At 42.3% G+C, this 18,423-nt stretch overlaps 1 protein-coding gene across 1 annotated transcript in view; it reads left to right on the top strand.

The window, feature by feature from the left end:
• Positions 1-18,423, top strand: part of Peli2 (pellino E3 ubiquitin protein ligase family member 2) — a 153,468-nt gene that overhangs the window by 119,353 nt on the left and 15,692 nt on the right. The window contains exon 3 of the mRNA XM_052733406.1: positions 13,585-13,686. Coding sequence (XP_052589366.1) covers positions 13,585-13,686 — 102 coding nt within the window. The remainder of the gene's footprint in view (positions 1-13,584; positions 13,687-18,423) is intronic.

Raw genomic sequence — 18,423 nt, 5'->3', positions numbered from 1 at the left:
TGATCGGTTTGGGTTGATGCCGTTGTAGTAGGTGCGGGTTGACTGAGTTCAGTCAAGCTCCAGCGGATCGCACAGAGCATGCCGCCTGGTCCTTGCAGCACATCCGTGAGACGGGCAAACTGTTAAACACAAGTGCAGGAGGTTAAGTGACAGGTCTGTGTTCTAAGCGCTGCTGTTGCTGGCGTTGCCGTGGACTGTGTGTCTGCACATGTAGTCTCCCATACCCTGCAGGCTCTTCGGTGTGTGGACGAAAACCAAATCCGGAGCTCAAGTGTTTGACACATTCACTTATGAGAAGAAGCCGCTAAGCATAGTGATGGGAAGAAAAAGCTGTGAGGTGTGATCTGTGTTCCTTGTTGAAGCGAGCCTCGCACATCAGGACACCAAGAACAGCTCCTGCTTTAGCTCTTCACTCATAGTCACCCCATGCTCTCATCCAGATTGACATGACAACCTGAAGCGTGGCAAGAGTGGGCACCCTAATTCCATTCTTTTCACAGCGAGGCGTAAGTGGATTATGAGGCAGGTCTTTGAGAACTCCTAATCAGCTTAGTTTGAGACTAGCATCAGGTAGTGATATCTTGGGCAGCTAGAATGCTTGGCAGGATGGGATATTCTGCCTCAAGGGTTTATTTGTCCAGCCAGAAATACGGACACTGTGTGTCAGGTGCAGCCTCAGCTGACAGGGTGTAGACAAGGGAAGAGTTGCCATGGCAGAGGGTCAGGGTGCTGTATAATAGAAGCAGGCTTGAAGAAAAAGGGGGACAGCCTTTCAAATTATCCTCGCAGTTCATGTTACATATTGCTGGTCTAGAGTAATCTTCCCAAAGCAGAGATGTCCCCGCTCATTAGTGGACGTCATCCTTGCTGGGCTACTGGTGTATTTAAAGCACTGTAACTCAGTCTGTCACATTCAACTCCAGGAGCTTTGAAAGAAGTCTTTGAAAATGCAATTCTAAAATTACTTACAGAAAATCGCACTGAGCCTGTAATGTAATTGTTGGTGGTTATGATGGAGTCAGTTTTGGCTAGGCAAAACAGCATAATATTCCCAGTAAAATGTAACTGGCAGTATAAGAAGCCAGGTACGGCTCTGAGGAAAGAGTGCATCACATCTGATTATAAGTAGAATTTTGTGTAGAGATTAAATCTGTTTTCCTTATAGAAACAAACTATAGTTAGAAGACACAAAACTTCAAAAAACAATTGGAAAACAACTAATACCTAACCTGTAAAATCTTAATCAGAAATTTTCGTAGCATGTAGATTTCAGATACTTCTCCTCTCCAGTACTTAGTTTATGTTCTGATGAGCATGGTTCATACCTTTGAAATGATGACTTTGGAGATCATGTCCTCTGTTTTCAGATACAGGCGTCGATCTTCAGAGTCTTTCTGATGGTTCAGGCACCTTAAAGGGGCCAGCTGTCTGAATATCTACATAAGATCTTGTAATATTACATTATTAAATTGATAAACATTAGGGTATATATTGCCATGTTTGTTGGTTGGTTGGTTGGTTGGCTTTTGGGTTTTGGTTTTTCAAGACAAAATTTCTCTGTGTAACAGCCCTGGCTGTCCTGGAACTTGATCTGTAGACTAGGCTGGCCTTGAACTCAAAGAGTTCCGCCTGCCTCTGCCTCCTGAGTGCTAGGATTAAAGGTGCGCACCACCATCACATGGAGGCCATGTTTGATGTTCTAAGGCAGGGCTGTATTTTAATAATTCATAGTGGCATCAAGGACACATAGGATATTATTTTAACCCAAATTCATTTTATGGTAAGTATATTTTCTATTATGTGACAGATACCTACCAAGCCACATAATAGATACCTGCAGTTAGGTAATCTTGTTCTACTTGTATCCCAGGAATAATTTCAGGTGCTAGAGGTAAATGATATAAAAAAATGTAGAAAATCATCCTACCCTATCATACCAATGTGGGCTGAGAGAAAGTAAGCAAGTAAAGACAACAAATGTTAACTTCTACTAAGTGCTCAGAATTAGAACTGAATTGAGATGGCACTTAATAGATGTCACTGTTAGGAGGGTGTAATAATTCAATACACTGAACTGTTTAAAGTTGAAATTGCCACCAATTCAGTTACACACAGTGTATCTTTCTGTGTATGAATGAATACCTGTATATATTATATACCATATGTATATGTGTGTGTGAGAGACACAATAAAGATTTTAAATTGTAGACAAAACAGAATTGCACTTTCTACCCCTAAAGAATTGCCCCCTTATGCCAGAAGACACAAGACAGTAAGCAGCTCAGAACTGTGATCCATGAGAGAAGCCCACAGGGAACTTCAGGGAGCCTCGGTTTGCCCAGTGGCAGCTCTAGAGCCCAGTAATGAAGTCCCAAGCAGCCTGGGAGCTCACTGCCATGAACTGACAGCAGCTAGGATTTGTGAAGGAGAGTCCCTGAGATGAAAGGACCTCATGCCCTGAGCCTACCACTGAGCATCGCTTTGCTGTTTGTGGGGTGTAACTCCACTGTGGGAGGCAACAGTCCTAACAATTCCTGTGACTCACAAAGGAAGGTTAGTTCATGTTCCCACCTGCAGAGTGGAAAGACCACATAGTACAAAAGGAATAGGATGGGGTGCAGAAGAGCATCACCCAGATAATGAGAGTAAATTACCCTAGATCAGAGTCTGCCTCCGGCTTGCCCAAACAAAGCTGGAAGCAAGCCTTGAGAGATAAAGCTGATGTGAGGAGACTAACTGCCTGCCAGAACAAGCCGGACACCTTCACAAAACCCAGCACCCATAAACGTGAAACTGCCAATGCCCTGCCTTCAATCACAGGAAATGCATAAAAGAATGAACTGTGACCAAGACAGGGAATTGTTAGGAACAAAAGCAGAAGTTATTCTAGAAATGGCATAGTCTTTTGAGACCTCAAAGCCCACCCCAGCGACACACCTCCAACAGGCCACACCTCCTAGCTCTTGCCAAGCAGTTCTACCAAGTATTCACATTTATGAGTGCATGGGAGCCATTTTCATTCAGACCACTCCACCCACCAAAAAGAGGTACACTAGATGATCCAGACTCTATCTGTATATCAAAAAGAATGTGGTCGCACTAAATCCCAATGATGGCAGTCATTCTATAAGTTACCGTGTTAAGTGAAAGAAGCAGGATTAGAGCACTGCACAGCAAGCTTTAGTTCCCTACAGAGACATCCCGCTAGGATGGGCAGTTGTCCCTGGAAGAGTATAGTTGGAGCTGGTGAGTGGTTCTCAGACTATCTCTGTGGTAGACTGGAATTGGAAGGTCCATTCGTAGTTTACCTAATTAAAATATCCTTTGTCAACTAAAGGGGCTAGAGAGCTGGCCCAGTGTTTAACAGCACTTGCAGCTCTTGCAAAGGACCAGGGTTTGGTTCCCAGAATATGCATAATGGCTCACAACCATCTGTAACTCCAGTTCCAGGGGATCTAATGCCTTTTGCTGACCTCTGTGGATACCAGGCTCATGCATGGTGCACATAGATACATGCAGATAAAACACTCATACACCTAAGAAAACAAAAATGAATATATCTAAAAAATATTCTTGCCTTATAAATGAATCAAGAACCCAGAAAACTCCATAAAGTTAAGTCTTAAATTATCTGATAGAGATTATGAACGTTTATCACGATGATTTGCTACAGTAGTCATTATGTACTGGGCACTGTCGGTTGAGAGGTTCGCACAGCCCTTCAAGGAAGTACTCATAGGTTAGGAGCTGGTCTAAAGTGTGCCTGAGGACATTCAGCTAATGCAGAGGATTGTGAGAGACTTAGACGTAGCAAGGTGTCACACGCCCTTAATCCCTCCCTGCACTCAGAGACAGAGGCAAACAGATCTCTGAGTTGGGAGGCCAGATAGCCTGGTCTACATGTGGAGTTCCAGGCTAGCCAGGGCTACATAGTAAGACACTGTCTCCAAAAAAAGAAACCTGAAGAAAATAGTTCAGTTTCTCCCCTCCCCTCCCCTCCCCTCCCCTCCCCTCCCCTCCCCTCCCCTCCCCTCCCCTCCCCTCCCCTCCCCTCCCCTCCCCTCCCCTCCCCTCCCCTCCCCTCCTCTCCTCTTCCCTACTCCTAACTTCCCTCCCCTAACTCCTCCCCTAACCCTTCCCCTCCCCTCCTCCCTTCTCCTTTCATTTTATTGCTGTAGCACTTGGGAGGTGGAGACTGGAGCATCAGTTTGCTTAGCCTGTCTCAGAGGTGTAGTCTGGGCTGCATGAGATCCTATCTCAAGCAAATAAATACGGTTTTGAGTTTAATGAGCCCTGAGGAGTGACATGTAGTGTACTCAGTCTTCCACCAAAATCATTTGTGAACGCTTCGCATGGTGAGGGTGCTTGCAAAGCCGGCAGCCCTTGCCTCCCTGCAGATCTTTTATATGGATGGTTGTAATTTCCTGAATCTAACAGGCTCAGCATCTTGAAAATGCCAACTTTCAAGATACATGTCTTCTTTTGAAAGCAAATATTTTCTTGATTTTATATAAGTAGAATTCTAGATTTCACCTGTCGCATGAAGAAAATGAGATTCTTCAGCAGACAGACAAATTTTAAATGTATCTGAGTCGTAAAAACAAAAGTCAGCTGAGGGAAAAATGGAACTTTTCTTTCTTATACCTTTTGAATGAGGCCTTTTGCTCCAATTGGTATAGTAGTAATCAAGGGGTTTTATGTATTGTTTTATTTGGAGCAAGATAAATTTCAGTCTTCCTTAGTACTCAGGAGATTGTTTAGACAGCTGGTAAACTGGCCTTCATGTTAAAATATGTATATGACAGGTCTTTGGGTATGTTAGTATAATATCAGTTATGTCAGGGCCATTTTATAGTATCTGAAGATTTGCCTGATCAGGCCAACAAAGTGGTCAGTCCCTGGGTGGAATTACTGGACAATGGAGTTTGCATTGTGAGTGAAGTCATTTGCAAGACACTTTATTCCACTTGTAATTCACATTTACAAAAGTTCGCTCTTTCAGTGAACTTTGCTTCCTGGGGTGAGTGACTCAAACATTTGTCAATGTAAATATTTAAAGGAGTTACCTGTAAAAGACTAGGGAAGACAGATTCACACACTTCATCCTTTAAAGCACTTTCTGTTGACTGATTAAGTATTTTTTCTCTTAGTTACCATTCTGTACCGGAGTCTGTCTGTCTGTCAAGTCTAACACATGCAACAATGAGAAAATATTACTTTAGTTTTGCCGAAACACTTGGTATTTCAAGAAATACTGCATCTGCCTTTTTACATGCTCTTCTTTGCTTGTGTCTAGAACCACAAAGTTTTCAAAAGCAGATGCACTGCTATCTTTATAAAGGAGTCTACCAGAAGTCGCTTCTCCACCTCTTACAAGATTCAAGTCACTCCCTTACCCTTCTTCAAGTGGCCATGAGTGGCCTTTGTCACCATGTAAACCCCTGGGGTGGCTAGCAGCGCTAATGCTTAGGTTTCTGTGTTGCTTTGTACCCTGAAGTTTGAGGACATAATCCCTCCTCATCTTCTCAGGCTCTGTCAGGAACTGCCACACAGAGTTGTGTGTAGAGATGTCACTAAAGAGTAGTAGAACTTCGAAAGTCATGATTAAAGTAAGCCTCCGTCTGTAACTGGTACACAGTGTGTGCTTGGTAGTGGGAACATGTTTAGATGTATAGATAGTGTATTCATATCTCAGTTTCTATGTGGAAAACTCTACTCTGTCCCAATTTTCCCAGAGGTAAGACGAAACAAAAGAAGGGGTTATGCATTAGATTAGCTTTGTGTGTTGTATGGTGAAATAAATTGTCCTCGAATCATCAAACTTGGTTGTGAGTGTGATGGTTGCTATTGACTGCCAGTTGACAGGATACAGAATCATTGGGAGACAATCTCCAGGCATGTCACTGTTTTTCACTGTAGACCTTGACAAGAATGGTGAGCAGTAGCCAAGTCACAGACTGAATCCTCTCCTGCTTGAAATTTCTGCCATCGAACACATTAGTCCCATTACTTTTAAATTCAGCCTCCCTCAAGTTCTCAGGACACAGACAGAATGCAGCCAGATTCGTTGTCAAATTATAACCTGAATGCCCCCATTCCTGATCATGGTAGAATCCTTGTTCCCCTCTGAAACCCCATGAGGTAGGCCTCTCTATCCACATTTCTCTCAGGCTTCTGGTCTTTCAGACTCCCATCAGAGTAGCCCATTAAGCTATGCTCACATCGTTGGAGGCCTTTCCTAGCTCAAAGTTCCACACTCTTCGTCCTTTGTGCCTCCTAGAGACCATGTGGTCAGGTCTGTCACAGCCGTAGCCTACTTCTCAGCACCAGTCTCGGTATCAGTTGCTGTCTTGTCGCTGTGACAAAACAGCTTGACAGACTCACCTCAGGGAAGGAAAGGATGATTGTGGTTCACAGTTCCGGGTATAGCCCTTCACTGCAGAGAAACTATGACAGGAGGAGCGTTAGGAACCTGCTCACATAGCATCCACGGGCAGGAAGCAGAGAGAGGCAAAGGCTCACACTCACTCACTTTCTCCTTTCTATTCAGTTTAGGACCTCGGCCTGTGGAACTGGCGTTGCCCACAGTTAAGGTGGGTCTTAGCACCTCTGTAAAGATCACTCTCAGGCCTGCCCAGAGGCTAGTCACTTAGGCGAGTCTAGATCCTGTCAGGTTGGCAGTCATGGTGAGACTTTGACTTACCATGCTTTGTGCTTACTTACAGGATGCAGAGTGACCAGAGGTAGTAGAATCCCTGTGACAGATTCTCAGAGAGACAGGAAGTAGCTTTTCTACTGTAGCCCTTGCTGTTCCTGTCTTCTATCAGAATCCAGTCGTCTCTTGTGACTGGAACCACCACCCAGATCCAGCTTCCTTATAGTTAAAGTCACCCCAAGTTAGGAACAGGTGTTTCTTAAGCATCTTAGTCTGGCCTCTGTGCACGCTGACTTGATTGGCCGTGTCTGCCCCAGGCACTGCCCAGCACTGTGTGTGCAGTAGATCTCTGTCAAGGCGTATGAAATAACTCACTAAGCTGACGTGGATGGGAGCAAGAGTGGCCTAGCGCCAAGTTCAAAACCCTTGCTGCTATCAAATAGGCTTATCATGTTGATTCACTAGGAAATACTATTGCTTTTGATTAAACTCATGTTAGCACTCTGTGACACTTGTCTGAAATAATGGTTCCTTGAAAAATAGAGTATCTTAAAGTGTATGCGCATGCACATGAATTGAGAATTCCTTTAGAAATAGTACTCATACATATTTTATACATAAATTGACAAGGATGGCAGAAACCTCATCTTCCCTGTAGCAATTTGAACCAGACTGATTGAGGATTTATTACCTAATTATACTTGTCATCCTGACATAAAAGTCATTAGTTCTAGAAAAACATGTTTGTCATACCAGGATTATCTCTAATTAATACAGTCAGTATCGAACATGTCTTTAAAGCCAGAGAGAATAGTTGTCTCCAGCACATGTGATGGACCCCAGGGAACTGATAGCAAACCTTTTTGGTTCTGATGCCGTGATGTAAGCACAGCTTGACGTGTGAGGAAGAAAAGTCCTAGGCTGCACAGCTTTCCTGGGCTTCAGAGCTCCTGGCATTGACTCTTTGTTGGGGAATAGGGTCACTGAAGAATCCGAAAGGGATGCCATTTATACTGATCAGTACCAGATCCAGTGTGCTGCTTCCTCAGCAATAAACTCCACTAACCAAGCTGATCTTAGCAGTGCCCATGTGCGACCATGTCCTCTTTTCTTAAAGTGCATGTAAAGTTGGAGCCCAAAAGAATGAAGCAGGTACTTACGTTCAGAGAGCTAGTTGAATGTGAATGAGTTTTGGGTGCGTGGCGAGTTATCAGTGGGCATTGCGGTGCGGTGGTGCTGATTCACATGTGGATGTTCCTGGCTAATGGAGCTGCTCTTCTGTGTTGCTGTGTACTTGAGACCATGTAGTACCCACGCTGCTCTGCCTAGCGTCACAAAGTACACAGTGCTCGGGATGCTGTGTCTTCCACCAGTTGCCACAGGCTGCACAGTCAAGCAAGTTCGACCAATTGCTGTAAGTGGGCACGTTTCTGCCACACACATACAGGTCAAAAGTTGATTTGGACCAAAAAGACCTCAACTCGGACTTACTCCCGACTATTGGACTCTCGTTTCCTGTAGCAGTTGAGGTGTTTCCGCAGATGGACACTTTGCCGTGGATGCTGTGTTTAGTAGTGGGCCTGCTGTGAGAGGTCACCGCAGCTTGTGTCTTCCTTTAATCAGGTCCTTTCTGCAGCAGTCACATTGTATAGTTAGTTCCTTAAACGATATCATGGACTTAAATATTAAATTACCAGTTAAAGTTAATATACAGAGTGACTTAAAATACTGCTGCCTGAAATGGGCAGGTGCCTGGGTGGGGGGCTGTAGTTGACCCATCAAGTCTTAATAAAGAATGCAGTGGTAATCGTCTTTGAGAACAGGATAGGTTGTACTTCTTGGTAAGCTCCAAAACAAGGGGGTCATGGCTCCTAGAATAGAGTATGAGGCCATATCCCCAAATTACCCATCAAATGGCTGAGGGGGAGGTGCTGGCCTCACCCCAGGATTGGCTTGAGCTTATCCAGCCCCCATGCCCCTCCTTCCCAGGTTCCATTGGTGTCTTTGGGTTGACACAGTGGAGAACAACACACTTGGACACCTAAGGCAATGCTCTCAGAGTGGGGCTGAGAATGCTGTAGTCAGGTGGGAGCGGGTCCTTCAGCATGTAGTCATAGAAAATCTCCTGATCTCCCTTCCAGGAGGCAGAGACAGCCCCAACTGCATGTACCCAGAGAGGAGACTAGGCAGAGTGAGCTCCCAGAAACATTGTATTCTAAATTAGTCACACTGCCATGCAGCCGGCAGTTCAGGCATCTAGAAAAAGACATTATTAAAGTTGTGAGTCATTTGGTTCCAAGAGATGTGTAGTAACAGACAGATTTGGTTTCATTTGAAGAAAATGAATTCCACTTCCTTGCATTTGAAAGTCAGATACTCAGTGTACACACACACACACACACACACACACACACACACACACACACACACCAATGCTGCACCCTCTTCACTGTCATTAATGTGACGTGTACGTGCTTAGATTTATGAGGGGAGGAGTTGGAACTATGTTTGGTTTTGAGTCTGGAGACTTGAAGAATTCCCTGACATCATGTTCTTAGCTGAAAGTTGAAGCAGGGCACACCCTAACTGTTCCCACCCTCAATGGCAGTGGCTAGGCAAGCTGAGCCTGTCACAGGGGCCGCACGGCACGAGAAAGGAAGCGATGCCCAGCTCAGAGTGGGCCTGCGTGGGCCTCTGGGACTGTAAGGTCAGGTTTCACTTCTCTAGGTACATGGAATAGAATCTGTTATTCTGCATGGACACAATTGCCTAATTGCATTAATCCAGTTCACACTTACAATAAAGTAGCCCTTGTGGACTGAAAACAGTTGTGTTGAGCGGTAACACTTGGTCACTGTGAGTACTTTAATAATGAGCAAGGACAGCAGCTAGAGGAAGGCCCGGGGAGGGAAAGTCTGCATGTCTCTTGTGTCTGCAGAGATTCTTTGGTTTGCTCATTCCTTCACCAGTGAGTGCTGTGGCCCTTGAAGGTGGACCACACATGAGATCAGTCCTGTTTGTAGGTGCCACCAGTGTCCTCAGAGCCCGCTCCACACTGGCTGTCTTCTTAGAACTTATTGCAGAATCTCACTGCCATCTTCCCCAAATCCAGAACCTCCGGGTATAGGCCTCAACTATGAATTTCCGAATCAAAAAGATGCAGAAAACATGCTTTCTTAATATAATATCATTTTCCTTTCCTAAATCTGCCCATTACTGTTTGGCAACATAAAGAAGCCACAGCAGTTTAAAATGATAAAATATCGTGACATGGGGCAGTAGTCGGTGTCCTGGCTGGGGCACTCAAAGCCTCACAGTTCCCGCCCCCATTCTCTTACCTGTTATAGGACTTGGGGGGTGGCGCCTCTGCCGTGGCAGTCTCTGTGGAAGGTAGTCTGTCCTCCTAAATACCCGTGCGGGTCAGTTTTTGTTGTCAACTTTAATGGAAACCTAAAGTCACCTGGGAAGAGGGACCCTTAACTGAAGCACTCTCTCTCCAGTTGGCTTGTGACTGTCTGTGGGAGACTTTGACTGATGACAGGTGAGAAAGGGCCCAGCCCACTGTGAGTGGCACCATCCCTGTGCAGGTGGGCCTGGGCTGTATGAAAAGCCTAGCTGCACATCAGCCAGAAAAGCCTCCTTCCTACATGGTTCGTGCCTCCAGGTTCCTCCCTGGAATTCCTGCCTGATTTCCCTCAAAGATGAACCTGGAAGTGTAAGCTGCAGTAAACCATTTTCTCCCAAGCTGTTTTTTTGGTCATGGTGTTTACAGCAGTAGAGCAACCATCTAGGACAATAAAAACTAATGCCAGGGTTTGCATTTTTATAAAGGCTTATAGTTTGGACACAAGCATGTTTTTTAATTAAACTTATTAGAACAATTGGGCTCAACCCGGCAGCTGTACAGTGGCTGGTTCTGGCACATCCCCGGGTGCTTTGGAGGTGTTTCCAGAGCACCTGCACAGGGCAGAGCCAGGCCTCAGCATCAGCGTAAGCAGTCTCCCCAGGGTCCGTTCCTAGCACATTGGGAGAATGTTCAAACTAGCAAGCATGAGTAATGTTTACGACTTTAAGGTACAGGGCTTTGAGAGTAAGGAGCTGGCCTCACAAGTTCCTGCCCCAGACACATACAGGGTTTATGGTGGGAATGTGAGAAGCTGCTTATGAAGGGACTGTCATACAGAAATATATTCCTTTTTCAAAGGTTTTCTGCGTGGCACTTGTTACCTCTTCACACAAGTAAACCGTAGGCTATTGTGTATAACATGTGTAGCCAGGAAGGTTGTGTTAGAATTGACAGGCTGGCAAGTTGAATTAATCTTAAATACAACATATTTGTAAGAAACCTTTAAATAAATTATTTTTAAAGTAATATCTCCCTGATTAGTAGTTTTATAAGTTTTTTGAGGTTTTTTTCACTAACTATAAAGATAAATATATCTTTATATAGTGCAATGGTTCTCAGTCTTCCTAATGCTGCAACCCTTTAACACAGTTCCTCATGTTGTGGTGACCCCCAACCATAAAATTATTTTTGCCAGTCAGTGGTGGCGCATGCTTTTAATCCCAGCCAGCACTAAGGAGGCAGAGGTAGGTGAATCTCTGTGAGTTCGAGGCCAGCCTGGTCTACAGAGTGAGTTCCAAGACAGCCAGGGCTGTTACAAGAGAAACTCTGTCTCAAAAAAAAAAAAAAAAGATTATTTTCATTGCCACTCCATAACTGTAATTTTGCTACTGTTATGAATCATAATGTAAATATCTGATATGCAAGATATCTGATATGTAACCCCCGCAAAGGGGTTGTGACCAACAGATTGAGAGCCTCTGACTTAAGTTTATAATTTGATTTTGCCCAGATTTACTGAAAACAAAACTTTGTGTCTTTAAAGTGTACAATGTTGTGGTGTAACATAAACACTATGAAGTGAGCACCACCGTGAGTTGATTAGTATGCCCCTTACGTTTGCCTGTCTTAAAGTAGCAACAGTTCTTTATAAGTTTGACTTTTAATAATACCATATCAGCAATGACGTGACTATCATTGGTTAAAACATTATAACGTCCAAATCCATATGGGACAGTCACATTTTTTTCAACGACTTTTTCTATGCTTATAATCTTTGTAGCCTAGAAAAAAAAATACAACAAAATATTTTTTTACCTGACATGCAAAATAAATTTTTAATTTTTAACTTGTTACTCTAAAAATTCTATCATTGAGTTTAAGAAATCTGCAGAAGGTGTATATTTGGGGCTTGGAGGATGGCTATTCGTAAACTGTTAATCACATAAACATAAGGACCTAAGTTTGGGTCACTAGCACCATGTGAAAGCACAGAGGTGTGCTTCTGTAACACAAGCTGTGCGGGAGCAGGGCAGCTGGATCCCCAGGGCTAGCTGAAGAGCAAGCTCCAGGTTCAGTGAAAGACCCTGTCTCAAAAATAAGATGGAATGTGAGAGTGGAAGACACCTTCTTGTGCAAGAGCACCCACACACCTGTGTGTATACGTTATGGGAGGGGTTTCTCTAGCAATATGGGTAAATCAAGTTTTCCAAACTAGTGAAGCAACTTTGATTTCACTTCAGTAGAATGTTGTTAACACTAAGATAGAATTTAGCTGACTCAGACCAATGAAGATTTTAGAAGACATACTTGGTGGCTTTAAATAAGAAATTTTTTGAGATTTCTGGCCACATTAAAGAACTCTGCTCTTAAGAAACTGTTTTAAAATAAGAAGATTAATCATGGAGTTCTTCTGTAGAAGTTATTCAGTGTCTGTGAGGTTCACTAGGCTCCTTGTGACTTAATTCTCCACTCCTTATTGCTCTGAACGGTTGCTAGTCAAACAAAGATGCTCAGTCTTTTGATTAACATGCTGGGTATGTACAGCCACTTCAGAAGGTTTTCGTGCTCCCCAGACAGTGCCTTCCTTCAAGGAATGTTTAATAGAGAGGCTTATTAAAGTTTTATTTATGATACTTAATATAAAAGTAGAATGAAGTTAAAGTACTATAGAACATGTAATTGAAATAATTTGGAGTATAATTTAAATTGATTTGCTTATTAATTTAGAAATATTAAAATCATTTAATTACAATTTAAGATGTGTCCAAACATATCATGATGGAGACAATATTAGTAATATCTTGTCTTACTATTCCTAGATTATTTGAAAAAAAATATTGGTTTTATTAATTGTAAAAAGAAAAAAAAGAAACTAAAACTACAAGTATATTGGCCTTATTTTACAGATAGGCTCTCACTCTTGCCCAGACTGACCTCAGACTCACAATCCTGCCTCCATCTCTCCAGCACTGGAATTTCAGTAAAGGATTCCCTAATCCTCTGCTCTGTTAAGATATGAAATGTATGAGCCCAGCAATTGTTTCTACAAGATGTAACTGAGATGCAGAACCCTGTGCAGATATGGCTGGCATGAGTTAGAACAGTATATTGTCACATAGACATCCTTGCAGGATATTAATAGTGTTTTCAATGACTTCTTTAGTCTGCTTATAATCTCTGTAATAGAGGAAGCAATATGACAAAATGTTATTAATGTGCCCACTGTGTGAAGGAAATTTAAAATTTTTAAAGAAATCACTATAGCTAGTCTAAAAGTTCTATCACTTAAGTTGGTTGAGAAAGAGAATGTATATATTTTCCTGGTAATATAATTAAATCAAATGTTGCAAATAGAAGAACTGGTTTCTCTTACACCTGTATAGAGTATATGATAAAGCTTCCTCAAATTATACCTTTTATATACCTTTTAGCTCCTCTGGTTTTTAGGGCAGAGCGTGGGGACAGCTATGACGATTGAGACGATGCTGGCTTATGCTGGATTTTCTGGGTAGAAAGGTGACTGGCCAGTCACTAGGATGAGATTTAAATGAGTTGTTTTTGTTTTTTCTCCTCTCACGATTAGGCTATCAGCTGCAAAGGTCAGCACAGCATATCCTACACTTTGTCAAGGAACCAGACTGTGGTGGTGGAGTACACACATGATAAAGACATGGACATGTTTCAGGTAACACTTCTTCTTTTAATGGAAACTAATCCATTTCCCTTTACTGGTATGTTTTGACATGCAGCCAGAACATGTGCCATTCAGTCGTGCCCAGGGGAAAAGAAGTGGGGATAATATAAAGTCATTCCCATTCTAAAGGGGAAAAGGAAATTATATGGCTGTATCCTCAGATAATTTTGATTGTTTGCTTGTTTGTTTTTGAGATTGTATTTTAATTATAACATTTCTCCCTTCGCTTTCCTTCCTCCAAACCCTCCCACATGATCATCCCCACTCTCCTTTCAAGGTCATTTTTCTGTATCAGTCTTCGTGCAATAAAAATTGGTATTAACAATAGACAAAAAAGGGAAAGCCAACCACTTTTAAAACAAAAAAATAATAGAAAAGTTTTTAAATAACACAAGTCAAAGAAGACATAAAAATATTAGAGGCTTCCAGAAATAATTGGAAGGAACAGTGTATAGAAAAATTCACATGATATGGCCAACACCTTACTCCCTTCTAGAAAATGTAAAGCCTAGGTGCTTTCATAATCAAATCTTAAGACAATAAAGAATGGTAGTCAAATTACTAAATGCTTATCTCAAAAAGCTTTTTTTTTTTACCTTAAGAAAGTATAGGATGAGTGTAGGAAGAGTTGATGACATATTACAGAGTTTAGAAATCAAACAGAAGCAGAAAAGAAAACATCAGTTAGTGAAGCTGAAAAGAAAAGAATTAGAAAATACATCCAAGATTCATTACTTAAACAACGGAAAGTTTTAACATGGACCCACAAAGACAGAAGGTGGAGGGTGAGCCCAGGAGGTGAGTCAGGCCTGCACTTATGTGTAGGGAGCCCAGGAGGTGAGCCAGGCCTGCACTTGTGTGTGTGGAGCCCAGGAGGTGAGCCAGGCCTGCACTTGTGTGTGTGGAGGGAAGCCATGGACAGAGTGGGTGCAGGAGGAGGAAACTGAGGCCCTGCAGCCAAGCTGAGATGCTTCCATGTCTTAGAGTGGAAAGGATTGGTTAGAAACGAAGCAGCAGGATTTGTTTCTCACACCGTGGCTTCTTTACCAATGTCAGAAACATGAAGAGTAAAGTGGGGACTCGAGGCAGCAAATCCAGATGCCAGCGGTCCATCCCCATCCTGCATTAACCATTTCCCCAGACTTCACAAAAGAAGCAAGGGCAAAACAGGGCAGCTGTCAGAAAGAACCATAAATCGCCGGTAGCTGTATTTTAAGGTTATTAACTACAGAACAGCTTATGGCAGAGTATTCCTTACTGTTGTTAATTGGAAACATAGCACTGAGCACCTTGTGTGGCAGTGGCCTCTGAACTGCACCGTGAGAGAGCAGCTCTCCACAGGGCAACATTGCAGCAGCACCAGTGATGTAAACCATTGACTTATACATAAACTAGTGGCTATACGTAAACCATATAGCCACTGGGTTATGAATACATAATTCAGGAATATGAAACGTGATTTAACCACAAAGACAGGTGGTACCAAAAAACTAGAGGCAGACCAGAAAGACCCATGGTGCATGCATGTGAGCTTCAACAACTCGGACCAGCAGAAGAACCAGCCTACGTCTTCTTTCTCTAAACTGTCCTCAACATTTTGGAGAAATATTTAATTATCTTTATAGCGATCAGATTAAAAACCAGGATCAAAATTGCTGTTAAGTAGCAGTCTGAGGAAGAAAACTTAGAACTAACACTATAAAATTCCAAATGATTAAATGCTCAAGGATTTTTTATTAAGAAATCATTGTATAAATTGCTCAAGTCAAAACATCCTAATCCTTGGAGGCTGGAGAGATGGCTCAGCAATTAAGAACACTGGTTCCCAGCAACCACAAGGTGGCTCACAACCATCTATAGTGGGATCTGATGCCCTCTTCTGGCCTGAAGGCATACATGCAGATAGAGCACTCATATACATAATAAATAAATAAATCTTTTAAAAAGAAGAAAAAAATAAATCTTTAAAAAAAGAAAAAGAAAAAAGTCCTGATCCCAACACATCCCCACAAAACATAAAATAAATTTTGTATTTTAGTTAAGTTTTTGCCACCAAAATATAATAAAATAAAAACAAAAGGAAAGTGACAAATGGGAGAACTATTTACAATTCATGTCACAAACAGTTAAGGCTCCTAAATATAAGACACTCCTGGAAATGACTAAGAAAAATACATGCAGTTGAATTGACATACCACAAAGAATTTAACAGATATTCATTTAAAAGGACAATAAATAGCTCTTTAAAATAAGAAAATAAACTGTACCTCACCTACAAAAAAAAAAAAAAAAGGAAAGAAAGAAAATGTGATTTTAATTCTTGGAGGAATATTACTTTTCTCTTGCTAGATTAGAAAAAATCCCAAAGACTTTTGTCAAAAACGTGGGAGAGATAGGTAAGTCCTATACACATTATAAATTGATGTGACCTCTGTGGGGCAGAGATTTGGAAATGGATGTGAGAAATCTAAGATGTTCACACACTTTGACTAGACACTGATCTTTCTGAGTGGAAGCTTTTCTCTTCACACAGGTTTGTCCTTACATATGTGCAGGAAGACATTGTACAAAGTTCTTCCTCAAAACATTGCTTAAGAAATAACTTCAGTAGGGCCCATGCCCCAAGTTTGGGTGCAGTGGTACACTTGAGTCCTGCAAGGCCGTAGAGCTGAACAAGGAAAGACTGAATGTAGACTCAGAAAGAGCTCAAAGCAGACTGATGGAGGAGCAAACATTATCCCACTGTATCTAGTGAGTCCTACAGTTAGCATTGGAGTCAGTTAAGATTACCTACTGTGAAGTGTCAAATAATCAAATCATGGTGTTAAATAAGGCAGTAATGCCAAATACTAATATTAAATTTTATATTAATTGTTAAGTAAGGTATCATTGAATGACTTAAACAATTCTTAGAAACTCGAAAGTCTCAAATGGTTAATTAAAGCATTGGCTAGGCAGCTAGCTTTGTGAAGGAAGGACTAGGCAGGTGACATGCAGATTTGGGGACCATGAGCTCTAGAGAGCCGGGCACTATAGATGAACAACAGACATAACATAAAAAACAGGCTTAATTACCCAAATGCAGTTCAGACTCAGAAGCAAGGTTTTGTTATTCACACACTGTATTAAGAGCAGCTGGATTCTCCATGCCAGACCACACACCACCTAAGTGCTTTCTTCATTATGTTAAGGATGGGCACACACTTCCTGTCAGTATTGTCATGGAACTTTATGATGGTGTTTAATGCTTTAAAAAAAAAAAAAGTATGCATTTTCCATTGTGAAGCCTTTTTACTACGAGTGAGCCGGGAGTGTTCTGAGCAATAAGAGGAGTGTCGCGACTGTTCCACGGCTGTCACTGACACTTTCCCACCTCAGTCAACAGCTGGCTCTCCCACATGAGGCAGGTAGGCAGGTGCTGCTGAGGTGAGACAGTGCACTCCTTTAAGGAGACTCTTGGTCATTTCCCACAGCCACGCAACATCCTTTGATGAGGAGGACAGTCTGCTTTGTGCCCTTCCCTCTCAGAATGAATTAAAGATGTAGTTGGTTTTTTTTCTTTTTTTTCCAGCCGACTTCTGAGTGCTTCATTTTGTCACAGTACTAAAACGATTCAAGATTTAATCAGATTGAGACTTTTTTCACCTACAAGTACAAGGCAGTGCAGAGGGTGCAGTTTGAACTCACACTGAAGTCCACGGTGTCTGTCACTAGTACTTAATCCCCAGCTTCACAGAGGTCATCACGGTGGATGGAAGTGCCATCCTAACATCTTTATTCTATTATGGAAGAAATTTGGCTTGTGGACTCTGACACCTTGATGGAGCTGAGCCCCAAGGGCCCTCTGGGGAGCATGGACCACGTTTTGTGGGCTGGGGGGATGGCTCAGTCTGGGAAATGCCTACCGCACAAGCGTGGACCTGTTTGATCCCCAGCACCCACAGAAAAGCCAAGCGTCCTAGAGACCCATGCCCCTAGGATGGGCAGATCCAAGAGCTCCCTGACCAGCCAGTCTAACCAGGTCGCTGGGGCTCCAGGATCAGCAGGAGATCCCCAAAATAAGGTGAAGAGAGTCAGCAAAGGGAACCAATTGGTAAAGGCATTTGCCATCCAGCCTAATGACCCAAGTGTAATTCCCACAACCCACAGAGTTGGAGAGAATCAGCTCAGGCAAGTTGTGCTCTGATCTCCATACAGTGCCTAACATGTACACCCACCACCATCACCACCACACCTCTGTCCCACATATACATATCCATATAAAAACAAACAAGTAAGTAAACAGAAGAAATCTAAAGATAAATAATGGTGAACGTGACTGAAAAGACACTGACTTCTGGCCTCTTGTTCACACACACACACACACACACACACACACACACACACACACACGTACTCATACATACCCTTTACATACATAGACATAAAAAGGGGAAATACTGGGGGGTTTTTTGTTGTTATTTTGGGGTTTTTTTTTTTGCTTGTTTTTGTTTTGTTTTATTTTGTTTTTTGTTTTGTTTTTTGTTTGCCAGCCTCTAACTTTGTGGACCTGAAAGCTCTAGGTTTTTAAAGGGGAAAGCCACTTAAACTAAGTCATAGTGATAGAAATAAGATTTAGGTCTTTGCTTTCAACACAGCACCAGAGATAAGACAAAAAGATTTTATAAGTTTCTTAAGAAAACATGACACTAATGGTTTTTCCTGAAGTAATCTGATTTTTTTTATGTG

Source organism: Peromyscus californicus, unplaced genomic scaffold (genome assembly GCF_007827085.1).
Source record: "Peromyscus californicus insignis strain IS unplaced genomic scaffold, ASM782708v3 Scaffold_12__1_contigs__length_115047231, whole genome shotgun sequence".
Lineage (NCBI taxonomy): Eukaryota > Metazoa > Chordata > Mammalia > Rodentia > Cricetidae > Peromyscus > Peromyscus californicus.
Note: the sequence above shows the minus strand (reverse complement) of the source record. Positions and strands in the feature narration are given on the sequence as shown.